The sequence below is a fragment of the Caenorhabditis remanei genome, chromosome I (assembly GCF_010183535.1).
Source record: "Caenorhabditis remanei strain PX506 chromosome I, whole genome shotgun sequence".
Taxonomy (NCBI): Eukaryota; Metazoa; Nematoda; class Chromadorea; order Rhabditida; family Rhabditidae; genus Caenorhabditis; species Caenorhabditis remanei.
This window is the reverse complement of record NC_071328.1, coordinates 3776210-3796938: the sequence shown is the minus strand read 5'-3', so window position 1 is coordinate 3796938 and position 20729 is coordinate 3776210. Positions and strand designations below refer to the sequence as shown.

Genomic DNA, 20729 nt, shown 5'->3' with positions numbered 1-20729 from the left:
GAAGGGGGATGAAATTGAGAAAGTAAGTTTTCAGAATTTTCCATGCCTTTTAACTTTCTGACTTCTAGGTTTTAGAGCTTGACCCAGGTTACTCAGTGTGAGGCGTAAGGTCACGGAAACGCGCTCCGTCGCACAACGGTTGGAACGGTGTCAAAAAGAGACAAATTCAAATTTAACGTTTATTTGTCGTATCCTTCAATATAAGACGCGACGCGCACGCAACGCGATTCGGACCTCGCACCCCTGTGATTACTGTACATTGCTGCTACAGTAATCTGCCAGCTGTAACTAAAACATCTAGAGCTAAATACATTTATTCACTTTCATTGCTGTTGAACATCATAACTGAGATATATTTATTAATCTTCCTCTTTCATTTTTTTCAGAATCACCACTTCTTGCACTTGTTTCTACGAACGCAACGTCCGGTTCCCTGATTGTCACGGTAGTATCCAAGTTTGCATCGGCAAGAGTACGGGATGCAAGGGAGTTTGCACTTCGCGGCCTAGAAATTCAAAATCATTTTCGGATTCAGTACGGTGGAGCGCAATTACTCACACTTGGCTGCTTCGGATGAGTACAACTCTTCTCACACCCATTTCCACATCGGTGCCACTTCTCGAAACGTGGGCAATAGCTTACTTTCTCTGAAATTGAAATTGATAATGCATTCGCGCTCTATCGGACATTCGGAATGTTCGGTAGAGCGCGGATGCAGACTACAAACCTGTCTCATAAGCCTCATCATCGATATCCGAATCTCTTGCTTCGATGAAAACGGCAAGCACAAGAAGGAGAGAAATCAGATAAAAAACCGAAAACTGCATGTCGACTGATCGATGCTCTTTGAGCCGGACGTCCACTTTTAAAGGATTCTTAGGAAAACATGGGCGACACAAAACGTTTTGATTGAAATTCGTCACTTTTTATTGTTCTTTTAATATCGAGTCATCTCTCTTTTTTTGTTCGAGAAGAACAAAAAAACTATTGGAAAATGTTTATGTTGTCTGAAAAAGGGTATTGAAAGAGACGAAATTGGGCGAAAAAGGACACATTGGAGAAGAAAAACGACGTGACTTTTTGATTTAGAGGTGGGATTTGGTCGAAGATTGAAAAGATAGAAAAACTACAACTTGGCTGTGGTTACAGTAACCGAGTAAGGATCAATCGGTCCAAATGGATCCTAACTGAATTTCTTTCCACAATTGAAAAACATATCTCGAAAATTAGTTGAGCTATCAAAAAGCTCTCAACTACACAAATCGAAAGCCCCATTATTTCAAGGTTTTAGTATGTTATAGTCCAAGTCCAGCTTTCCATTTTTGTAGTTGACTACTTTTTGATAACTCCGCCCACTCTTGAGATATGCGTCGTTGAAGTTCTCACTACGGGGCCCCAACTCGCCAAAAAAAAGTGGTTAACTTTAATGGCGCATAACTCAAAAGTGGGCGGAGCAATCAAAAAGTTGTCAACTACAAAAATGACGTTCTGGATGTGCTACACTATTTTGGAGTGAAAAACTTTCTTGTGCGAGCTTTTCCGAGAAAGTTACACTTTCTTGAGCCCCCGCTTTCATATTCCTGTAGTTATCTTTAAAAGCGTATAACTCAAAAGTGGGCGAAGCTATCATAAAGTTGTCAACTAAAAAATCGAGAGCATGATCTGCTCTATCTCTTAACATAAAAGATTTCTTATATAGAACCGAATTTGAGTTCTTGACGAGCTTTGAAAGTTGATTGCTTTCTGCTGAAAACCGAAAACAAAAGCAAAATCCAAAATTCCACGTGGCACCCACTATTCCCTCCCCACCACGATTTTCTATTCCCTTTACTTTCCCGAAATGCTCTTGCTACTTCTTCTCCTCCATATCCTCTTAACATCTGCTGACCCCGACAAGTTTCGGTTCGATGTGTCCTTCCAATGCAAGTACCCACCAAGCTATCACTACAAAGTGCAATTTGTTGAGTGGGATTGGTGGTTGTAAGTTACATTTTTTAAACATTTAAAAATAATTAGGAAATTATTGAAAACCGAAAGCAAAATTAAAATCCTAAATTCCACGTGGCCCATTTCCTATTTCCTCTACTTCCAAATTAAGGTCAACTTTGAGAGCTCGTGATGAACTAAAATTTGTCTTTTTATTAGGAATTTTTTATGATAATAGATATAACAGATCTAGCTCTCCATTTTTGTATTTGAAAACTTTTTGATAGCTCCGCCCACTTTTGAGTTATGCGCCTTTAAAGATAACCAATTTTTTTGCGCCCGTGGTGAGAGACGAAACTTTAACGACGCATATCTCAAGAGTGGGCGGAGCTATCAAAAAGTTGTCAACTAAAAAAATAGAAAGCTGGACTTCGACTAAAACAAACTAAAACCCTTGAAGATTCAATAGCGATGACGCCATAACCCAGGAGCAACGAGGAGTGGCTCCATCGGGAACGTTCAATTTCACAATGAGTGGTTTTCTTAATGGAGATGAACTCACTTCAGAGGTATTCACTTTTAGCCCTCTCTTGCAACCGCGCCCCACCGCAAACGAGAGAGTATCGGCGAGAGACGCAGAGTTTTTTTTTCTCGCGCCGACACAGATTTTTACGTTTTTGACCGATTTTCACTGTTTTTCATAACAATTTACAAATAATACTGTGAAAAATGCGAGAATAGGTCAAAAACTGTGAAAATCTGTGTCGGTGCGAGAAAAAACTCGGTGTCACTCGTCGATACTCTCTCGTTTGCGGTGGGGCGCAGTTGCAATAAATATCCTCGACTCCTTATGAAATTCACTTTTCTAGGGCTACGACGTTCGAATGAAACTCTCCCATAATTGCACTCAAAACCACGAAGACGTTGACTCCTACATGACAATCAAGCCATTGTGTAAAATTGGAGAAGGGCTATGTTATTTCAGAATTTCCAAGGATATTTCAGACGCTAAGGGGGATATTAGAGTTTATGGGAATTTGGTTGACTATAATTATAATGTTTTGTAACTTTCATTTGGTTTATCTATTGATAAAATGTTATTAGATAACGTGTTTCGCCCCTTATCTAAATGATAGTTTTTAATTAGACTAGAATATATTCTATTTTAATAAATCGTTTGTTATTGGTAATATACCAGATCAGGGGTAATAAGTGAGAAGTCAAGAGATTATAAATATGTGCAAAGGGACGTGAATTTGGCAAGAAATGCAATAATTATGAATATTACGGGAATTACAAATACGGAAACAAAAGTATGTATACGGGGGCCGAGAACTTGGTGAAAATCAATTATAAAACTTAATTAGCAGACATAGTACAATTTAACAATTTTCATGCGGACGAGGTGTTTGGATCTTTTTGTGAAGGTGCCAGTTTACTCTTCTTCCGTTCGACAAAACTGTGTTCCTCTTTTTCCGACAACCTCTTTTTCGCCTCAACCACTTCCACATTCCGGTATGTCGATCGAATTTTCCATAGTTTAGTATCTGGATTGAAGCGTGCTAAAGTAGAAAGAATTTCCTTGAAAAAGTACAGTTGGGTGGGATTTGAACGATCGGCTTCAGTAACAAACATGCGATGGATGACATCTTCACGAGCTTCCGGAACACCGTTCAAGTAGACTAACATTTTCTTCGCGAGAACTACAAGCCGGTCGAGCTGAAATAAAACTTGATAAGAAGTAATCTGAACGTCAATACTATTAGCACGACACGCGTCTTACAACCGCGCTCTACCGAAACCGAAGAAAATTGTGTGCGAAATTGAGAGACTCGGAGAAAAAGAGACTTTTTCAAGGGATTTTCAGTGGAGCGCAGTTGTAAGAACTGTGATGAGCTAATAACCTCTCTTTGGTCATCATTGGCACGAAATTGCGAATGAACAGTTTCCCAGTAGGAATCCAGTTGTTCCTTTTCCACGTAGTAGTCACTTTTGATTGAGTTTTTGGAAGAACATCGAAGATGTTTGTGGAACTCCTGTTTCCAAGTGTGTGCGAGACGACCTTCCCTGAAAATGAATCATCGTGTTTGAAATTAAATTTGCAGTGAATTTGCAGTGATTTCCGGAATCCGGAACTCGGAAACCGAATGAAAAAACTCGGAATTCCGGAAATTCGGAATGATTCGATCAATTTGCAAGACCAAGTCATTTTTTCGAGTGTTTCAATGATAAATAAAGTTTAAAACTAAATTTAAGAATCAAAATTGATAAAGAAGTACTATAGTTGTCATTAATACTCAAAAAAAAATTTTAATTTCACTTCCAGATTCCGGAAATAGGAAACTCAAAGAACCGGAATCCGGAACCGGAATGAAACTTCTCATTTTCCGGAATCCGGAATGACAAAAAACCCGGAATTTCGGAATCCGGATTCCGCACAGCTCTGTTACTCACGTGTGTAGTAAGCTCCCAACAGCGTCATCCACCGCTTTTCGCATCTTTTGTTTCTCGATTCGATTCATTGTGGACGAGTTTTGAACTGTGATTGAATGCTCTCGCATTGCCACCAATTTCTTATCGTCAAAAAGAGACAACAGCAGTTGTTTGTCTTCGAATCCCTCCAACTTGTTTTTCTGTAAAGTCATAGCATTTATTATGCTTCTTCTATTAATCCATACCATTTTTTTCTTAGCAATCTTTCGTTTCTCCTTTCGCTCTTTTTTGCTCTCACTGCTCGAATTATCTGGAGCAATTTCTCCTGACATGTAAACACCAATTTCTGATCCTACAAGTCCTTTTGGTTTCAATCGGAACAGATCGTGTAACGTGTTGTTCGGAATAACATGCTCAACGTCGGCGTTGTGAAGGAGCTGAGCGGCGAGCATCTCTTTCTGAACTTGCCTGAAAAAAGAAGAATCCCCTCAGTTTCAAATTAAAGGATGACTGGAGTCATATGTTTTATTTCAGATTCCGAAACTTCAGAAAATTCTGAACAACTTTCATCATTGGAGTATATGCTAAAAATCGCTCTAAACGCTCTAAATTCCGGTTTTCCCGGCTCTAAAGGAGTCTTCGTGGAAGAGTTGTCCCACTCGAATTTTGTCCACCGTGTAGTCCTCTCGGACAAAATTATTTCTCTATTTCTCGTTGCCTTGTTTTTTTCAACAGATTTTTGTAGTTTTTCAATTTTTATCGCAAAAAAAGAAATAAATCGACGAACGTTTGTTGAAAAAAGCGAGGAAACGAGGAATTGAGAAATAATTTTGTCCGAGAAGACTACACGGTAGACAGGATTCGAGTGGGAAAACTCTTCCACAAAGGCCATTTTGAGCCGGGAAAACGGGAATTTAGAGCGTTTAGAGCGATTTTTAGCATATACTCAAATGATAAAAGTGTCTTAGAATTGTCTGAAGTGTCATAATCTGAAATTAAAAAAATGACTTCAGTCCTCCTTTAATGCTGAAAATTAGAACTCACTTGAAAAACTTGCGATCCTCCAACGTGCCATTTGAAATAAGTCGCACAATAGAGACGTCATTCTCTTGACCCATACGATAGATTCTGTTTTTCGCTTGATTATCTGCTTGTGGATTCCAATCCGGATCAAAGATGATAACCTTGTTGGCACATGTCAGATTGAGTCCAAGGCCACCGGCACGAGTAGTCATCAGAAACACTTTGATGTCAGCGTCTTCTTCAAACTTTTTGATTATTTTTGGGCGAGCAGCCGCAGTGGTTGAGCCAGTAAGTGATGCATGACGAATCCTGGAATTTTTTTTTGTCATCCCACGGTCTCCCACACTGCGAAAAAGAACTGCAAGAAAATGAAGCCGATTTTTTCAAGTTTTTATTCAATTCTTCTACTTTCTGCACTGAAAATGTAGTATTTTCAGGTTTAAAGAAGTCGCAATGGTTGAAAAAAAGGTCCAATCCATCAGAAAATGAGCCAAAACACGTGAATTTTGGTCAGAAAATAACTTTTTGATACAGAAAAACCGATTTTCGGAACGGTGAGTATAACTTTTTTGGCAAAAAAACACTTTCGAACAAAAATTGCAGAAAATGTACTCGAAGACGCTCTAAAACTGTTATAATTTTTGGGAAAATAACTATTAGCTGAATCAGCTGAAAATCATACTCTGTATTAGCACGACACACTTCTTACAACCGCGCTCTACCGAAACCGATGAAAATAGTGTGCGAAATTGAGATACTCTGAGAAAAAGAGACATTTTTCAAGGGCATTTCGGTGGAGCGCAGTTGTAGTAACTGTGCTGAGCTAATATCAAAAAAGTCAATTTCTGACCAAAATTCCCGTTTTTTGGCTCATTTGATAGAGAATGAGACGTTTTTTTATCCATTGCGACGTCTGAAAACCTGAAAATACTGCATTTTCAGTGCAATTCTAACCCATTCTGATCCAAAAAGTACTTCATCATTTCGACAACCTTGCGTCGTTGAGTGAAAAAGATGACTCGATTCTTTGGATCCTTAAACCACTCGTCGAATAATTTGAAAGTCATTGCAACTTTTCCACTGTGTTTGATCTCTCCAAATTTTGAGCTACCCGGAGTTTCCCCTCTGTAGATGCCCGGATGATTGCAAATATCACTAATCTTGTTGAACCCAATGAATGGCTTTAGACGTCTCTCAAGAATTTCAGCCACTTCTTTCGAATTACCGTACTCTTCGTAAAGACGACGTTGTCGGTGAGATAATTCGCAGCTGAGCACCTGGAAAACAGAAATTAGACGATAAAAAATTGATTAATACCACCAGGGATGTGCGGAACGGAAATCGGAAATTCCGAAATTTCCGATTTTTTTGGAACTGATTTACCGTCGGAACATTTCCGATTTTTTCGGAACTTTCGGAAATTTCCGATTTCCGAAATTTCCGGAATTTCATATATTTTCATGATGAAAATAAGCGAAATTTGTGCGGAATCAGAAGAAATTGCTGCAAAACCAATGTGAAGTATGTGTGCTGAGCTTGTATTGATTTTGACTATGAAAAATTTGAAAACCCGAGTTTCCGAAATTTCCAGAATTTCCGAAAATAAAGTTCGGAGAAGTTTCGATTCCGACGAAAAACAGTCCCGAAAAAAGTCGGAAATTTCGGAATTTCCGATTTCCGTTCCGCACATCCCTGAATACCACTCACGAGCTCATTCTTTTCGGGTAAATTGAGGATATCCTTGTGGTCGACTTGGAGACGTCTAAGAATGAGTGGTTTTACAGCTCTGTGAAGAGCAACAAGACATTCATAGGCTTTAGCTGCAGCCTGTGGTGAACACTTCAAATTGGCTCCTGCGTTGATGATGTGAGTGAAGTTACGATGAAAAGTTGACGAGTCGGATAGTCTTCCGGGGTGTACAAAATCAACGAGTTTCCAGAACTCGGAAAGTCGATTTTGAAATGGTGTTCCAGTCAGGATGAATCTCTGTGTAGTCATCAATTGACGCATAGCCTTCGAACACTTTGTATCCTCATTTCGAATGTGATGACCTTCGTCCAGAATCACCACTTGCCAGAACTGTTTCACCAGAGGTCTTTTCAAGCGGGTAAAGAGGGAGTAGGTGGTCAACACAACTGCTCCATGGGGAAACTCTTTGCCCCGTTTTCTTAACTTCTCAAACACATCACTATCATAATTCTCATCTCGGCCCGTCGAGCTGTGTTTATGAAGAAGGAATACACGGACTTTTGGAAACCATTCATTGAGAACTTCAATCCATTGAGAGAGGATAGACACGTTGCACACAATAAGAGCTATATCGAGACCTGTGCATCTGGAAACAGTTATATTATTCATCGGTATCACGGATGTAAAACTTTTTTTCGAAAACTTCTTATTAGCTCGGCACAGTTTTTACAACTGAGAGCGCGATTGTGAGAAGCGTGTCGTGCTAATACCGAAAAACCGAAACAAATCTTTTTCAAAAATTTTTGACCAAAAACAAAAAAAATCGAAAACAAATTCGAGAAAACTGTGTGAAAAATTAGATTTCGGAGTCAAAAATATTGAATTTTAATGAAAACTGTAAGTATTTCAAGGACAGGCACCCAGAAATCTGTTTTTGAGTACAAAATAGGAAAATTTTCAGAAAAAATCAAAAATCACTAAATTTCAGGAAAAATTTCCAACATTTTCGAACGGTTTTTTCGAAAACTATCCGGAAATTTTTCGTCATTTGTAATAAATGCTAACTTGTAATGAACTCGATTAGTTTCAGCGATAGATCGAAGATATACAACCGCTTGAATTGTCTTTCCAAGACCCATTTCGTCCGCCAGAATTCCTCCACTTCGGTGATCGGTCCTCTTCTGGAGCCAAATCACGCCTTCTTTTTGAAAGCTAAAACACAATTGCTTTATTAGCTCGGCACAGTTCTTCCAACTGCGCACCACCGAAACGCCCTAGAAAAATGTCTCTTTTCTTTGAGTCTCTCAATTTCACACACAATTTTTTTCGGTTTCGGTAGAGCGCGGTTGTAAGAAGCGTGTCGTGCTAATACACGAAAAAAACTGGGACTTACTCGTGGAGTCGGTTCCATACCGATTTTTCAACTTTCCAGGGCTTTTCCGAGTCCCCATTCTCCGACGTTACCATTCTGGTGATTTTATACTCCGGGTTGAGATTGAGAAGATCCAATTGCGCCATTCTTTTTCGGAATTTCCCGGAATCATTATCATCGGAAAGACCTCCTAACTCCCTTTTTGATCCGGAGCTGGTCTCCGATGCGCTAATCGTGTCCATGTCATCATCACTGAGCTCGATTTCATCATCTGTTGTTTCGTATTCCTTGTCGTCCAGCTCGTCATCGTCGTCATCGGAGTCATCTGGAGTGATCACACGGAGTTCGGTCATTTCGTCTGTTAAAATAAAAATTGCAGATTTTTGAGTGTATGTTATTTCAGAATTTAAATACAAGGATATTGCAGACGCTCAAAATTTATGGGAATTTGGTTGATTACAATTATAACGTTTTGTAACTTTGTTTGTTAAAAACAAAATTATTCGATAACGTGTTGACATTTTTGTTGGAGGTGTTGTGGAATATTTTGCATTGATTCTAACCACGTTTCCAATCGTGGTCAGAATTATTCCCTGCAAAAATGCGCTGCCTAATCACTCTACTCTTCCTGGCTATCACCTTCTATTCTGTATCAGCAGATGACAAGTTCATCTTCAACGTCACCCTCAATTGTGGCTATCACCAAAGAACGTCGTACACCTATAATCTACAATTCCTTGAGCATGACTACTGGATTTTGAATAGTAATGACAAGATTACACCGCAAAAGATCGGTGAAGCACGCCCAGGAGTCGCTCGTATTATGATGCAAGGCTCGCAGAATGGTGATGAAAAGTGGTCGTCGGTAAGAGAGAATTAAAGAGGAAAGTTAGAATGAAATATGATTTTTTGCAGGGCTACGACGTTATCATGCACCTTTACCATGATTGTTCTGAATATGAGAGTGAAATGGAGTTGACTCTCAACATTAAACCGCAATGCGAGATAGGAAAAGGAATTTGTCGATATGTGATCTCGAAGGATATCAAAGATGTGAGCGGAGAAATGGATTATCAAGCGAAGCTGTCTTATGAATGAATTTTTTGATTTTTGATTACATTTATTGCTGGTAGAATAAATAATTAAATTGTTTTATTGAAGTTTTCTCCTCGAAAAATAAAAAATAAATTTAATCGTAAATCTACAAAAGAGCTGCGCCTTTAAACTTTTCGTCTCTGCGTCTCTACATTCTGAAACTAGTTAAACTTAATTTCTGAAATTTCGAAGCAGATTTTACTTATTTTCAATATCTTTTGTAGCAAATTTTAACAGAAAGGTATTTAGTTTAAAAAATTTCCAGTCGAAAACTATAAATACATTGAAACTTAACCTTTTTTTCGTTTGAAAATGTCAATCTGTAAATCTACAAAAGCTATCCACCTTTAAACGTTTCGTCTCTCCGTCTCTCACTCCTCACGTACTCTCTCGTTTTTTTGCAAAACTTTCAATAAAAACGTGTAATTTTTCTTTCAGGCGTGACCCGTGTCAAGATGGGCGTCTCGAAACGTGGCAGCCACGTGGCAATGTCGATGCGCCGCCGAACCGAGTAGAAGATAATCAGTTTCGGTTTTTAACCGCTTCGATATCCTACAGCACTTCTGCAAGCATGTCGGGAGGTTTGTTTCGCTCTTTCTCTCTATCTTTTATTAATTTTCTGTTTGCAGGAGGAGATTCAAAACCAATCGAAAATAAGAAGGACGTGAAGAAGGGTTTCGACACCCGCAAATTCTTGATCGATCTCGCTTCAGGAGGAACTGCTGCCGCTGTCTCCAAGACTGCCGTCGCACCAATCGAGCGTGTCAAACTTCTTCTGCAAGTTCAAGATGCTTCTCAAACCATCACCGCCGACAAGCGCTACAAGGGAATCGTCGATGTGCTCGTTCGTGTGCCGAAGGAGCAAGGATATGCGGCTCTTTGGAGAGGAAACTTGGCTAATGTCATTCGGTACTTCCCGACACAGGCGCTGAATTTCGCCTTCAAGGACACCTACAAGAACATGTTCCAGAAGGGATTGGACAAGAAGAAGGATTTCTGGAAGTTCTTTGCTGGAAATCTCGCTTCTGGAGGAGCTGCCGGAGCCACGTCTCTCTGCTTTGTCTACCCATTGGACTTCGCCCGTACTCGTTTGGCTGCTGACGTCGGAAAAGCTAATGAACGCGAGTTCAAGGGATTAGCCGATTGTCTCGTCAAGATTGCCAAGTCTGATGGACCAATCGGACTCTACAGGTATACCACAATGAATAATTATAATTAGTTAATTAACAATTACTGTTTCAGAGGTTTCTTCGTCTCCGTGCAAGGTATCATCATCTACCGTGCCGCCTACTTCGGAATGTTCGACACCGCCAAGATGGTCTTCACTTCTGACGGAAAGAAACTCAACTTCTTCGCCGCCTGGGCTATCGCTCAGGTCGTCACAGTTGGATCTGGAATCCTCTCCTATCCATGGGACACTGTTCGTCGTCGCATGATGATGCAGTCTGGCCGCAAGGACATCCTCTACAAGAACACTTTGGACTGCGCCGTCAAGATCATCAAGAACGAAGGAATGTCCGCCATGTTCAAGGGAGCTCTGTCCAACGTGTTCCGTGGAACTGGAGGTGCTCTCGTGCTCGCAATCTACGACGAAATCCAAAAGTTCATCTAATGTTCCTATTACCGCCGTAGTTTTTATAGTTGTTTTAGTAAAGGCATTATGTCAAACGTGTTATTGTTTATTTTATTTTCATTTCCACTGTCAATAGACGACAAACGGTCATGACCGCGGTCACCGGCCGAAATGTTTCTCGGCCGTCTCTTCCAAAACATTACACTCGCTGAGGGGACATCGAACAACTCGTGAACAATGTTATTGATTTCTTTAGGTGCTAGTTTACTAGGGAATGGCTCGCACAATGGTTGGAGATACACAACATGATATATATCGTTGGAAAGCTGACGTTTCCCTGATTCCGAATCTATATTCAGTTTTTGCAATGGCGCTCCCAGTTTTGAGATATCCGGCTCCAAAGTTTGGGTAAATTTTAGTGCTAAAACTCGAGTTTCCAACCCCGCGTGTTGCCACAACACGTAAACCCATTCGGGGAATAGTTAAAACAACGGTCGAATGGTCGAGGGGGTTACAGGTGTGGTAGTAGGTGGACACTCTATGGTTCGATTCCTTGCCTTTTTTCCTTTTTTTTTTCTTTTTTGTAATCCTCGTTTTTGGGTCCCATGGTCATCACAATGTGTCAGAATTCGGTTTTTGAAGGTTTTCGAGTCTATATTGACGTTTTAAGAAAAATTATTTTTTTCAAGAAATTCAAATTTTCTGTGAATTCAAGTCCATGGCAGGCAGTCAGAATTTTTTTTCGAAAAATTTTCGTTAAAAGTTAGAAAAACAATAGAAAATGTTATAGCAAGGCATAAAAATTATTTTTTCCAAAGTTTACTTGTCTTGTTGCTCTGGTATATACTTTTTTTGAAGCAACTTCTCTGCTTCTTATGTGGTGATTCGAAGTTAAAGTCGTGGTGAAGATCTCTATCATGTAAACATGTTGGAATCTAATATCAAAACGCCTTTTCTATTGTTTTTCTAACTTTTAACGAAAATTTTTCGAAAAAAAATTCTGACTGCCTGCCATGGACTTGGTCACAGAAAATTTGAATTTCTTGAAAAAAATAATTTTTCTTAAAACGTCAATATAGACTCGAAAACCTTCAAAAACCGAATTCTGACACATTGTGATGACCATGGGACCCAAAAACGAGGATTACAAAAAAGAAAAAAAAAAAGGAAAAAAGGCAAGGAATCGAACCATAGAGTGTCCACCTACTACCACACCTGTAACCCCCTCGACCATTCGACCGTTGTTTTAACTATTCCCCGAATGGGTTTACGTGTTGTGGCAACACGCGGGGTTGGAAACTCGAGTTTTAGCACTAAAATTTACCCAAACTTTGGAGCCGGATATCTCAAAACTGGGAGCGCCATTGCAAAAACTGAATATAGATTTGGAATCAGGGAAACGTCAGCTTTCCAACGATATATATCATGTTGTGTATCTCCAACCATTGTGCGAGCCATTCCCTAGTTAGAATGGATAGCGTTGCCTTCGAGTTCGATTCTTTGCCCCTGATAACCCAAATTCGATTGACAAATTTTACGGGAGAATTTGGCGGACGGGTTTGCCTGAACACAAGTAAAATAACACCACAGCAACAGAAAGGACCGACGTGAGCTTTTTCGATTGAAATGCAACAGAAAATTGAAAAAATATTAAATTTAGATGTGGACTAGTAGCTCTATCCATGTGTTTGGAACATTTCGGAGTCAAAATAAGTGTAGATGACATTCTGGAGAAAGCAAAATCAATGGGATTCACAAAACAAGGAGAAATGTATTCTGGTTTGTTTTGAATCGCTTTCTAAATCCAAATGTATCTTCTCCAGTTGATTATCTGTCTTCCCTCATCAACGAATACCTTCCAAATTGCTCAAAAGCGAAAGAAATGCCAAACGCGAAAGAGTTCACACAATCAATTGGCGAAGGGAAGCACATTCTCGTTGCCTATGATTGTGGTCCGAATTTTCAGCCAGTTTATTCAAAAGGCAACTCTGCACATTGGCTTCTCGCGGTTTGTTAACAAAACGTACATTTTTGTTTAAAAAAAAGAGAAAATTCAGTGTGGTTTCGTGGAAAAACAAGAATCCATCGGTTTCATAGAAACGAGAGAGTCGATTGCCGACCCAAGTGAAATTGCAATCATCGGTTATCAGGGAAAGAGCACGTTTGTTTACCAGCCAATTCTCTCCGTTTCTTATCATTTTCTTTCTTCCAGAAACCTGAACATCTTCCCATTCAACGAAATCATCGCCAGCAATGCTCAACTTTTTGAAGCCGGTTCGAAGCGAGATCCCGATGAATATATCATTCCCAACGCGGCAGATCTCTCTGAAATTCGGAATCGTGTAGTAGAAATCGGTTCGAATTCTTGTTGATTGAATAAATTAGGTTTATTTGACAATTTGTGCGTAAAAAAGAAGAAAAAGATATGAGAATCATTGATAAACTGCAAAAATTGCAAAAATTAAACGAGATCAATACATAGTACAGGGATTGATGTTACTGGTTAGTTGTTTATTTTCCGGTCGATCCGAATCCACCAGCTCCGCGCTCAGTGTCCTCGAGTGTTTCGACTTTCTGGTAATCACAAAGAGCAATTTGTTCGCAAACGAGTTGGGCGATTCTGTCACCCTTCTTGACCTGAAAATTCAGCATTTCAGTAAAAGAATCATACTATTAACAAAAATACCTCAAAATCTGCGTCATTGAAGTTGAACAGAAGAACCTTGACTTCTCCTCGATAGTCGCTATCGATGACTCCGGCTCCGACATCAATGAAGTGCTTGGCAGCGAGTCCCGAACGAGGAGCAACTCTTCCGTAGTATCCGAGTGGCAATTTCATGTGAATTCCTGTCGAGACGCACAGCTTGCTCTTCGCCGGAACAACGACGTCTTCCGCACTGTACAAATCGGCACCAGCGGCGAATTCCGAGCCGTATGTCGGCATTTGAGCGTTCTCGTTGCTCTTGGTGAACTGAATAGCGACTGGGGAGATAGCAGTCTCCATTTTTGCCTTCTTCACGGCTGGCTCACTCTCCATCGCTGACTGTCCAGTCGATCCGAATCCACCGGCTCCGCGGTCAGTATTCTCGAGTTCACTGACTGCTTCGTAGACACAGTGCCCGATTTTCTCGCAAACGAGTTGAGCGATTCTGTCTCCTTTTTTGACCTGAAAACAAAAAATTGGTTTAGAGTTCACTAGCAACCATTAGCAACTCACCTCAAAGTCAGTATTGTTAAAATTGAACAGGAGAACCTTGACTTCTCCACGATAGTCACTGTCGACAACGCCGGCTCCGACATCAATGAAATGCTTGGCGGCGAGTCCAGACCGTGGTGCCACTCTTCCGTAGTATCCGAATGGCAGTTCCATTTGAATTCCTGTCGAAACGCACATTTTGCTCTTCGCCGGAACAACGACATCTTCAGCACTGTACAAATCAGCGCCGGCGGCTTCTTGCGATCCGTATGTCGGTGTCTGAGCATTCTCATTGAGTGCAGTGAAGCGGACGGCGACGCGTTCCGATGTGGAAGTGGTGGTGGGGGTAACAGTGGTTTCGGTAGCCATTGCAGACTGCCCAGTTGATCCGAATCCACCGGCTCCACGATCAGTTGTCTCTAAACTGTTCACCTCTTCGTATGTTCCATTTCCAATCTGCTCGCAGATGAGTTGAGCGATTCTATCGCCCTTCTTCACCTGCAAATATAAACAAATAATATCAAATTTCATAAACAAATTGAGCAAAATACCTCAAAATCTGCATCATTGAAGTTGAACAGAAGAACCTTGACTTCTCCGCGGTAGTCGCTGTCAATGACTCCAGCTCCGACGTCAATGAAATGCTTGGCAGCGAGTCCCGAACGAGGAGCAACTCTTCCGTAGTATCCGACTGGAAGTTCGAGTTGAAGACCAGTCGAGACGCAGAACTTTCCGTTCGCCGGCACAACGACGTCTTCTGCACTGTACAAATCGGCTCCAGCCGCACAAGACGATCCGTACGTCGGCATTTGTGCATTTCCGTTGAGTTCCGTGAATTTGACAGTGATCCGAGTGGAATCGGTTGGCGTTTGCTTCTCGCTTGTCGCCGTCATTCCAACGTTCGACTCAACGGCGGCCTGGTCGAGAACAGCGACAGTCATGGCTCTGAAATTGTTGGGTTTTGATAGATAGAAGATGACCGAAATGTCAATATAAGGCTTGAAAAATGAAGTTTTCATGATGAAATGAGTGGTGAGCGACGTGAAATGAGCGCCCGAATAAAATTTGAAGTGCGTTTTCGCGCGTCTCCTTTCGAAAATTGGGTTTTCGCGCGTTTTTGGAGGGAAGTCATTAGGGCGCGGTTGCATAATTATTTTTTATTCAGAGACCCCACAAATTCCGAGGAAAAAAAACTCCTGGGAAACGAACTCCTGGGAAAAAGGCGGGGCCAAGCGCGCTGATTGGCTAATCAGTTGCGCAATCTTGCTAATTAGCATTTTGCAGCCAATCAGCGCGCTTGGCCCCGCCTTTTTCCCAGGAGTTCGTTTCCCAGGAGTTTTTTTTCCTCGGAATTTGTGGGGTCTCTTTATTCAAAATATTAAAATTATTTGAGGAAGAAAAAAGATAGAATCTGGTAAATTTCTCGCCAAAAAATAAAATAAATTATTTTACAGATTGTAGTGAGAGTTTCTAATCGAAAAGAAAGGGTTAAATAAAAAGAAATCATGCGAAAACTGCTCAAAACGTGTCCGAGACACCCGAGACACCGGTTTCAAGTCAACTGGCGTGCCTGAAACGCGCTTTGAACAGGATTTTTTGGTTTGGCTCGAAATGTTTCATTTTTTGGCTATTTACATGTGCAAACTATGCAAAAACTGGTCAGAACGCGTCCAAGGGGCCACAGAACTTGTTTTGAGCGCTTTTAATCGATTTTTGGTTCAAATTTTACGATTTGAAGAGTCATAAACTATCACAAATTCAAGAAGAATTAGTGACGCTTACGAGATAATATAACGAGAATCACACGAATAACACACAAAGAAACGAAAAACAGCGATGGAAATTACTAAAAACTATGTCAAAGAACTAATTTGGACGCAATTTCAAGCAGACACGCGCGAGAACACACAAAACGCAACTTTTTGATGAAATAAGCACTTCATTACAACGCCAAGCGGCTAAAACCCACAAGAAAACTATAAAAATGGTCTAAAAACTAAAGCAAAAGGTGAAAATCTATTATGCTGCGTCCAAAGTAACTTTTTCGCGGAAAATCCGCGCGGAAAAAGTGTCCAAAGTAGCCATTTCTTTTCCGCGTTTTCCTCTGCGCCTTTAAGCTAATCGCGGTGAGACCAGCTCACTTTTTTGGAGGAAATTCAAAAAGAATATATAATTTCGAAAATTTAACTTTCCCTCCTAAAAAATGCGCTGGTCTCGCCGCGATTAGCTTAAAGGCGCAGAGGAAAACGCGGAAAAGAAATGGCTACTTTGGACACTTTTTCCGCGCGGATTTTCCGCGAAAAAGTTACTTTGGACGCAGCATTAACGAGAATAACGGAGCACCTACCGTGCCTCCGCCAGCGCCCAAGAATGCCGAAATTCTCCATTTTGAAACCGAAATTGACAAAAATAGCGATGAGAAATGCGCGCGCGCCCGTAGGTCAACGCGGCAACACAGTGACATACGGAGTGAGTCTAGAAACTCAAGCGACTTTAAAGAAGTGTTTAGAAGAGCACACGGTGCCAACAGTACATACCAAATGGATGAGGACCAAACCAATAAATCTGAGTTTATTTTCAGATTTTACAAGTTTCAGATTATAATAACAGTTTAGATACAATCTTCCCTCAACTTTTCCATTGTTTCTTCCCTTCCGAATCCCTCAAAATATCACAAAATTGATCAAAGACCTGCCACACCGTCCCATGACTCGACTCTCCAATGGATTTTTGTTTATATTGTAAAAATTCTATAAAGCACCGCCCACACCTTCCTTTTCTCCTCTCACTCTTCCTGAATCATTTTCATCCCAATCGGTGTCCAAAATGACTTCTCCGGTTGTCTATCCGGAACAAAATCGTGTTCGATTCGCTGATGAAGTTCAATTTTCTGACGACGAGCCGCCGATGGAGTTCAACATGTGCGGTAGTCGCAATTCTCCAAAGTTTTATGAGCACCGTATCACTATTGTTGTGAGTTTCTTCCCCCCAAAAAAAAGTCTCAAGTTTCTCCCCAACTATAGCGCGTCGCATTCTACTTGGGATTTCTCGAGATTCTCGCATGTTTGATGTTCATCGTTTGGACTGAACATCAGTATCTCCTGTTCCAAATGGCTATGCAACTCGTTCTGATGGTCGTTCAACAATACGATTTCTTCGTCGGATTCGTCATTGTGTGCTACGTGGCACTCGTAGAGATTCTGATTTTGATGGTGATGGTGGGATTCGAGATTTTCAAGCGTGAGTTGGGAGAAGTTGTGCAGTTTTGTGGTTCTGTGGACTTGTTACCGTCCATATCTGATCTCATTGCATCGCTATTGGAAATATTTCAAAATGCCGTAATCTATCTCTTGAACGAAATTTTTGTCAAAAAATCTAAACAAAATTTCTATGTGAAAACTTTGAAACTTTCAAGAAGTGCTAGTTCCGAAAATGCGCCGCAGGCTCCCCTGAACACCATCGAATTCTTCCAATATATACCCCAACGGTGTTTCTGATTTTCTGAAAAACTAAAGCTCTGACGAAAAACACAAAAAATGAGTCCCGACATGAAAAACTGCATTTGCAGTTTGATTACTGTAGAATTCTCCCATATTCCAATTCCAGCGGAACGCTCGATTCTCCTGGTCCTCTACCGTAACATGACTCCGAACTACCGTCTTGCCCTGTTCATCTCTTCCATCGTCATGCTCCTCTGGTGCATTTTCCGCCTTCTCGTCACCCGTCGTGCCCTCTACTACATCTATCATCTCCGTTATGCACTGAATTACGATGGTGATGATGAGGAAGAGGGGGAGGAGAATGTTGAAGTTATCGTGGAGATTCTCAAGGAGAAGGAAGGTGTTGAACTTTGATAAATAGGACTTTGTTCTATCTGATAAGCTACAGTATCCCATATTTTTTAATAAAGATTGTTTATGTTTGACTTTCTCCCCATCTGCTGTAACAATCCATTAGATGACATGAATCATCTGGAAGACAGTCAATCATAAGACAGCATTCCATTCTTTTCTGCAGATCTCAGAGCTTCCGGCTCCTCCTCCCACCCCCACATTCACCTGAAGCTCCCACCTCGGCCATTCCTATCAGGTATCTTCTCCTCCGAAGATGATTCCTGTCGTTGGAACTCTCCACGTGTCATCCAATCAATGTACCATCCCAGTCCAAAAGTACAACACCTACAATGTATCGGTTTCTGTCAAGAAGCCTGACTTTGAGTACTTGAGACTTCTGGAGAGAACTACGGCGCTATTCAGTGTCTTTGAGCTCCTCGCTACTGTTGCCGTTATCGCGTTGGCTTGGAACCCGTTCTGCGTGCTCTTTGTGAGTTTTTTAAATCTCAAAATCTAGAAATTTCTCTATAATTAGATCTTCCCATTCATCCTACGCATCGCCGCTCTCCCAAGACACTTCTTTGTTTTTCATTCCAACCCAATCTTCGTTCATTTCCACGCTTCATCCATCGCAGCCGAGTGTCTCATTGCATTCTGTTGCACCTTCTTCTCGTGTCAAAACCTGACTTGGAATGAGGACAAAGGATTCTGTACTGTGGCGCTTTCTAGTCTAACTGTTTGTAAGTTTTCTAATTCTTTCGATAAAAAGTGGTGATTTTTAAATATTTCAGTGCTCTTCACCCGCTTCTGGCTCACAATTCGCCAGTACGACCATTACAACCGCGCCCGGATGACTCTTATTCTGTCGGATAAGAAGAATTTGTTTACAATCGTGTGATTTTTTTTTAAATTTAATAAAAATTTACAAGCAAAATCGAGTTCTTAAAGAAAAATACAGTGCTTCTACAGTAATCTTCGTGGCGAGACGCAGAGAAGGAATTCCGCCATGCGCCTTTAATTCTAGTGTTTACAGTTTGTCGTATTTAGCAAGCCAGGTTCTTTTTTAAAATGAAATTCTGTATTAGAAAAAAATTCAGAAATTTTTATTCTTTGGAAAAATAGCTTCTAAACAAGAATTTCGATCGAAAATTGACAGAAAAATGCTTAAAAATAAAAACCTCCCTTACAGTAACTCATTTTCGTGTCGAAACCCACGGGTGGGGTAACTTAATGCGCCTTTAATTCCACCTCGCATTTTTTTTCTGTTTTAAATTTAGGTTTCGAGTTTTAAAGCCAATTTCCACGCAATTTCTCGAATTTTTAGACAAAATAATGAAGAAAGGAAAGTTCCTCATCGTCAACGAGCCAACCGAAGAAACGGTCGATCGAGAGCTCTCGGTTCCCACCGAGAAATGCGATGTCTTCCCAGCGCTTGTCTACATTCCGAAATTCAACAAAAAGATGGAGAAAGGACTCTTCTGTGTGCTCACTATTCTCGTCCAAATCATCATTTTCGCCTTGATGCCCTACTTTTTCACTCTAGGATACCTTGCAGTGGTGAGTTTGAATTTTCAAAAGCGAATTTCACTATATTGCTTTTTTCAGATCCCAATCGAAGTCGCCTTCTTGGCACTGTATGCAAAGGAGCATGTTAGAGTTCTCCGTGCTCAAATGTTCTATTTGGTATCATAACAGTTTCTAGTAATCAGAAAAATGGGAAATTTCAGACAATTCAAATGTTCTTCGGAACTTTCGTCACCTTCATGGCTTTCCTTCCAGGTACATCTGCTCCATTTTTTGTAAACTTTTCATTTCCTTTACAGCCGAATCCGGGACTCGCAAGGACTTCGAAATGGTTTTGCCAAATCTCACTACTGGAACACTGGCACTTTTCGGCGTTTTCTTCGGGCTGTGTAACCATTTTTTATGGGGTTATTCACGTCCGGAAGAAACGTTTTTTCCCTCGATTCATTTGCCGGAAAAACGTTTTTTCCGGGAAATGAATCGAGGGAAAAAACGTTTCTTCCGGACGTGAATAACCCCAGTAAAAAAGAAATCGCGATTAATGCTCTAATTTCAGTCACCGTTCTTCGCATTCTCCTCATCGCCAGCTACCATACTCATCTCTTCTACTCGAATCTTCGTGACAAGTTCAAGGACGGAAAAGTCATTCTTCAGCCAGCATAATTGGCGAAAAACTTTGTTGTTAATTCTGTTGTTGACTTTTTTACTGTTCGTTGTTCAAGTTGTTTCATGCTGTTTTATCCATTCTATTAAAGAAAGTGTTCAATTTTTTTTAATTTAAAAGTTTAAAAATCTACCTTTTAATATCGCTGCGAGTTCTTCGCCGTTAATTTTCACTTGAAACTTGATATCGTTTAAAAAACGTTTTTTTAACCAGCGAAACCTAAGCTTTGTTTCCGACTTAGTTTCAAAGCATTTCTCCTTAAAACATTTCGCACTAAAGCTATCGAAGACACTATTTACGCCCCTTTTCCCACCACAGCCTTCCGAATACCCTAATTCAAACAATCGCCATCTGTCCTCCTTTCCGTGGCAATTTGAATTTGTCTTTGTTTTCTCTGCGTC

General features: G+C 40.6%; 8 protein-coding genes across 8 annotated transcripts; 5 read left to right on the top strand and 3 right to left on the bottom strand.

Annotated features, from left to right (window-relative positions):
- Positions 1–388: 388 nt before the first annotated feature.
- GCK72_000543 (uncharacterized protein) lies at positions 389–827 on the bottom strand (the record flags this gene model as incomplete). The annotated part of the gene is made up of 3 exons (XM_003109301.2): positions 389–505; positions 559–647; positions 728–827. The coding sequence occupies 3 exons, from the start codon at positions 825–827 to the stop codon at positions 389–391; spliced, it is 306 nt and encodes a 101-aa protein (XP_003109349.2).
- A 1013-nt stretch (positions 828–1840) lies between these two features.
- Positions 1841–2993, top strand: GCK72_000542 (uncharacterized protein; the record flags this gene model as incomplete). Its single annotated transcript, XM_003109231.2, has 3 exons — positions 1841–1980; positions 2387–2495; positions 2796–2993. 3 exons carry the CDS (start codon positions 1841–1843, stop codon positions 2991–2993), a joined length of 447 nt encoding a protein of 148 aa, XP_003109279.2.
- A 325-nt stretch (positions 2994–3318) lies between these two features.
- Positions 3319–8796, bottom strand: GCK72_000541 (uncharacterized protein; the record flags this gene model as incomplete). The annotated part of the gene is made up of 9 exons (XM_053722548.1): positions 3319–3645; positions 3831–3993; positions 4381–4559; positions 4605–4827; positions 5404–5691; positions 6337–6659; positions 7090–7717; positions 8137–8283; positions 8465–8796. 9 exons carry the CDS (start codon positions 8794–8796, stop codon positions 3319–3321), a joined length of 2610 nt encoding a protein of 869 aa, XP_053591193.1.
- A 248-nt stretch (positions 8797–9044) lies between these two features.
- On the top strand, positions 9045–11150 carry GCK72_000540 (uncharacterized protein; the record flags this gene model as incomplete). The annotated part of the gene is made up of 5 exons (XM_003109090.2): positions 9045–9308; positions 9359–9528; positions 9977–10119; positions 10168–10729; positions 10781–11150. The coding sequence occupies 5 exons, from the start codon at positions 9045–9047 to the stop codon at positions 11148–11150; spliced, it is 1509 nt and encodes a 502-aa protein (XP_003109138.2).
- A 5983-nt stretch (positions 11151–17133) lies between these two features.
- On the top strand, positions 17134–18161 carry GCK72_000539 (uncharacterized protein; the record flags this gene model as incomplete). The annotated part of the gene is made up of 3 exons (XM_003109183.2): positions 17134–17280; positions 17331–17547; positions 17914–18161. 3 exons carry the CDS (start codon positions 17134–17136, stop codon positions 18159–18161), a joined length of 612 nt encoding a protein of 203 aa, XP_003109231.2.
- Positions 17325–18203, bottom strand: GCK72_000538 (uncharacterized protein; the record flags this gene model as incomplete). Its single annotated transcript, XM_053722547.1, has 2 exons — positions 17325–17507; positions 17964–18203. The coding sequence occupies 2 exons, from the start codon at positions 18201–18203 to the stop codon at positions 17325–17327; spliced, it is 423 nt and encodes a 140-aa protein (XP_053591192.1).
- A 211-nt stretch (positions 18204–18414) lies between these two features.
- GCK72_000537 (uncharacterized protein) lies at positions 18415–19038 on the top strand (the record flags this gene model as incomplete). The annotated part of the gene is made up of 3 exons (XM_003109272.2): positions 18415–18630; positions 18676–18880; positions 18932–19038. 3 exons carry the CDS (start codon positions 18415–18417, stop codon positions 19036–19038), a joined length of 528 nt encoding a protein of 175 aa, XP_003109320.2.
- A 434-nt stretch (positions 19039–19472) lies between these two features.
- Positions 19473–20327, top strand: GCK72_000536 (uncharacterized protein; the record flags this gene model as incomplete). The annotated part of the gene is made up of 5 exons (XM_003109400.2): positions 19473–19697; positions 19746–19823; positions 19868–19919; positions 19964–20053; positions 20221–20327. 5 exons carry the CDS (start codon positions 19473–19475, stop codon positions 20325–20327), a joined length of 552 nt encoding a protein of 183 aa, XP_003109448.2.
- Positions 20328–20729: the final 402 nt, after the last annotated feature.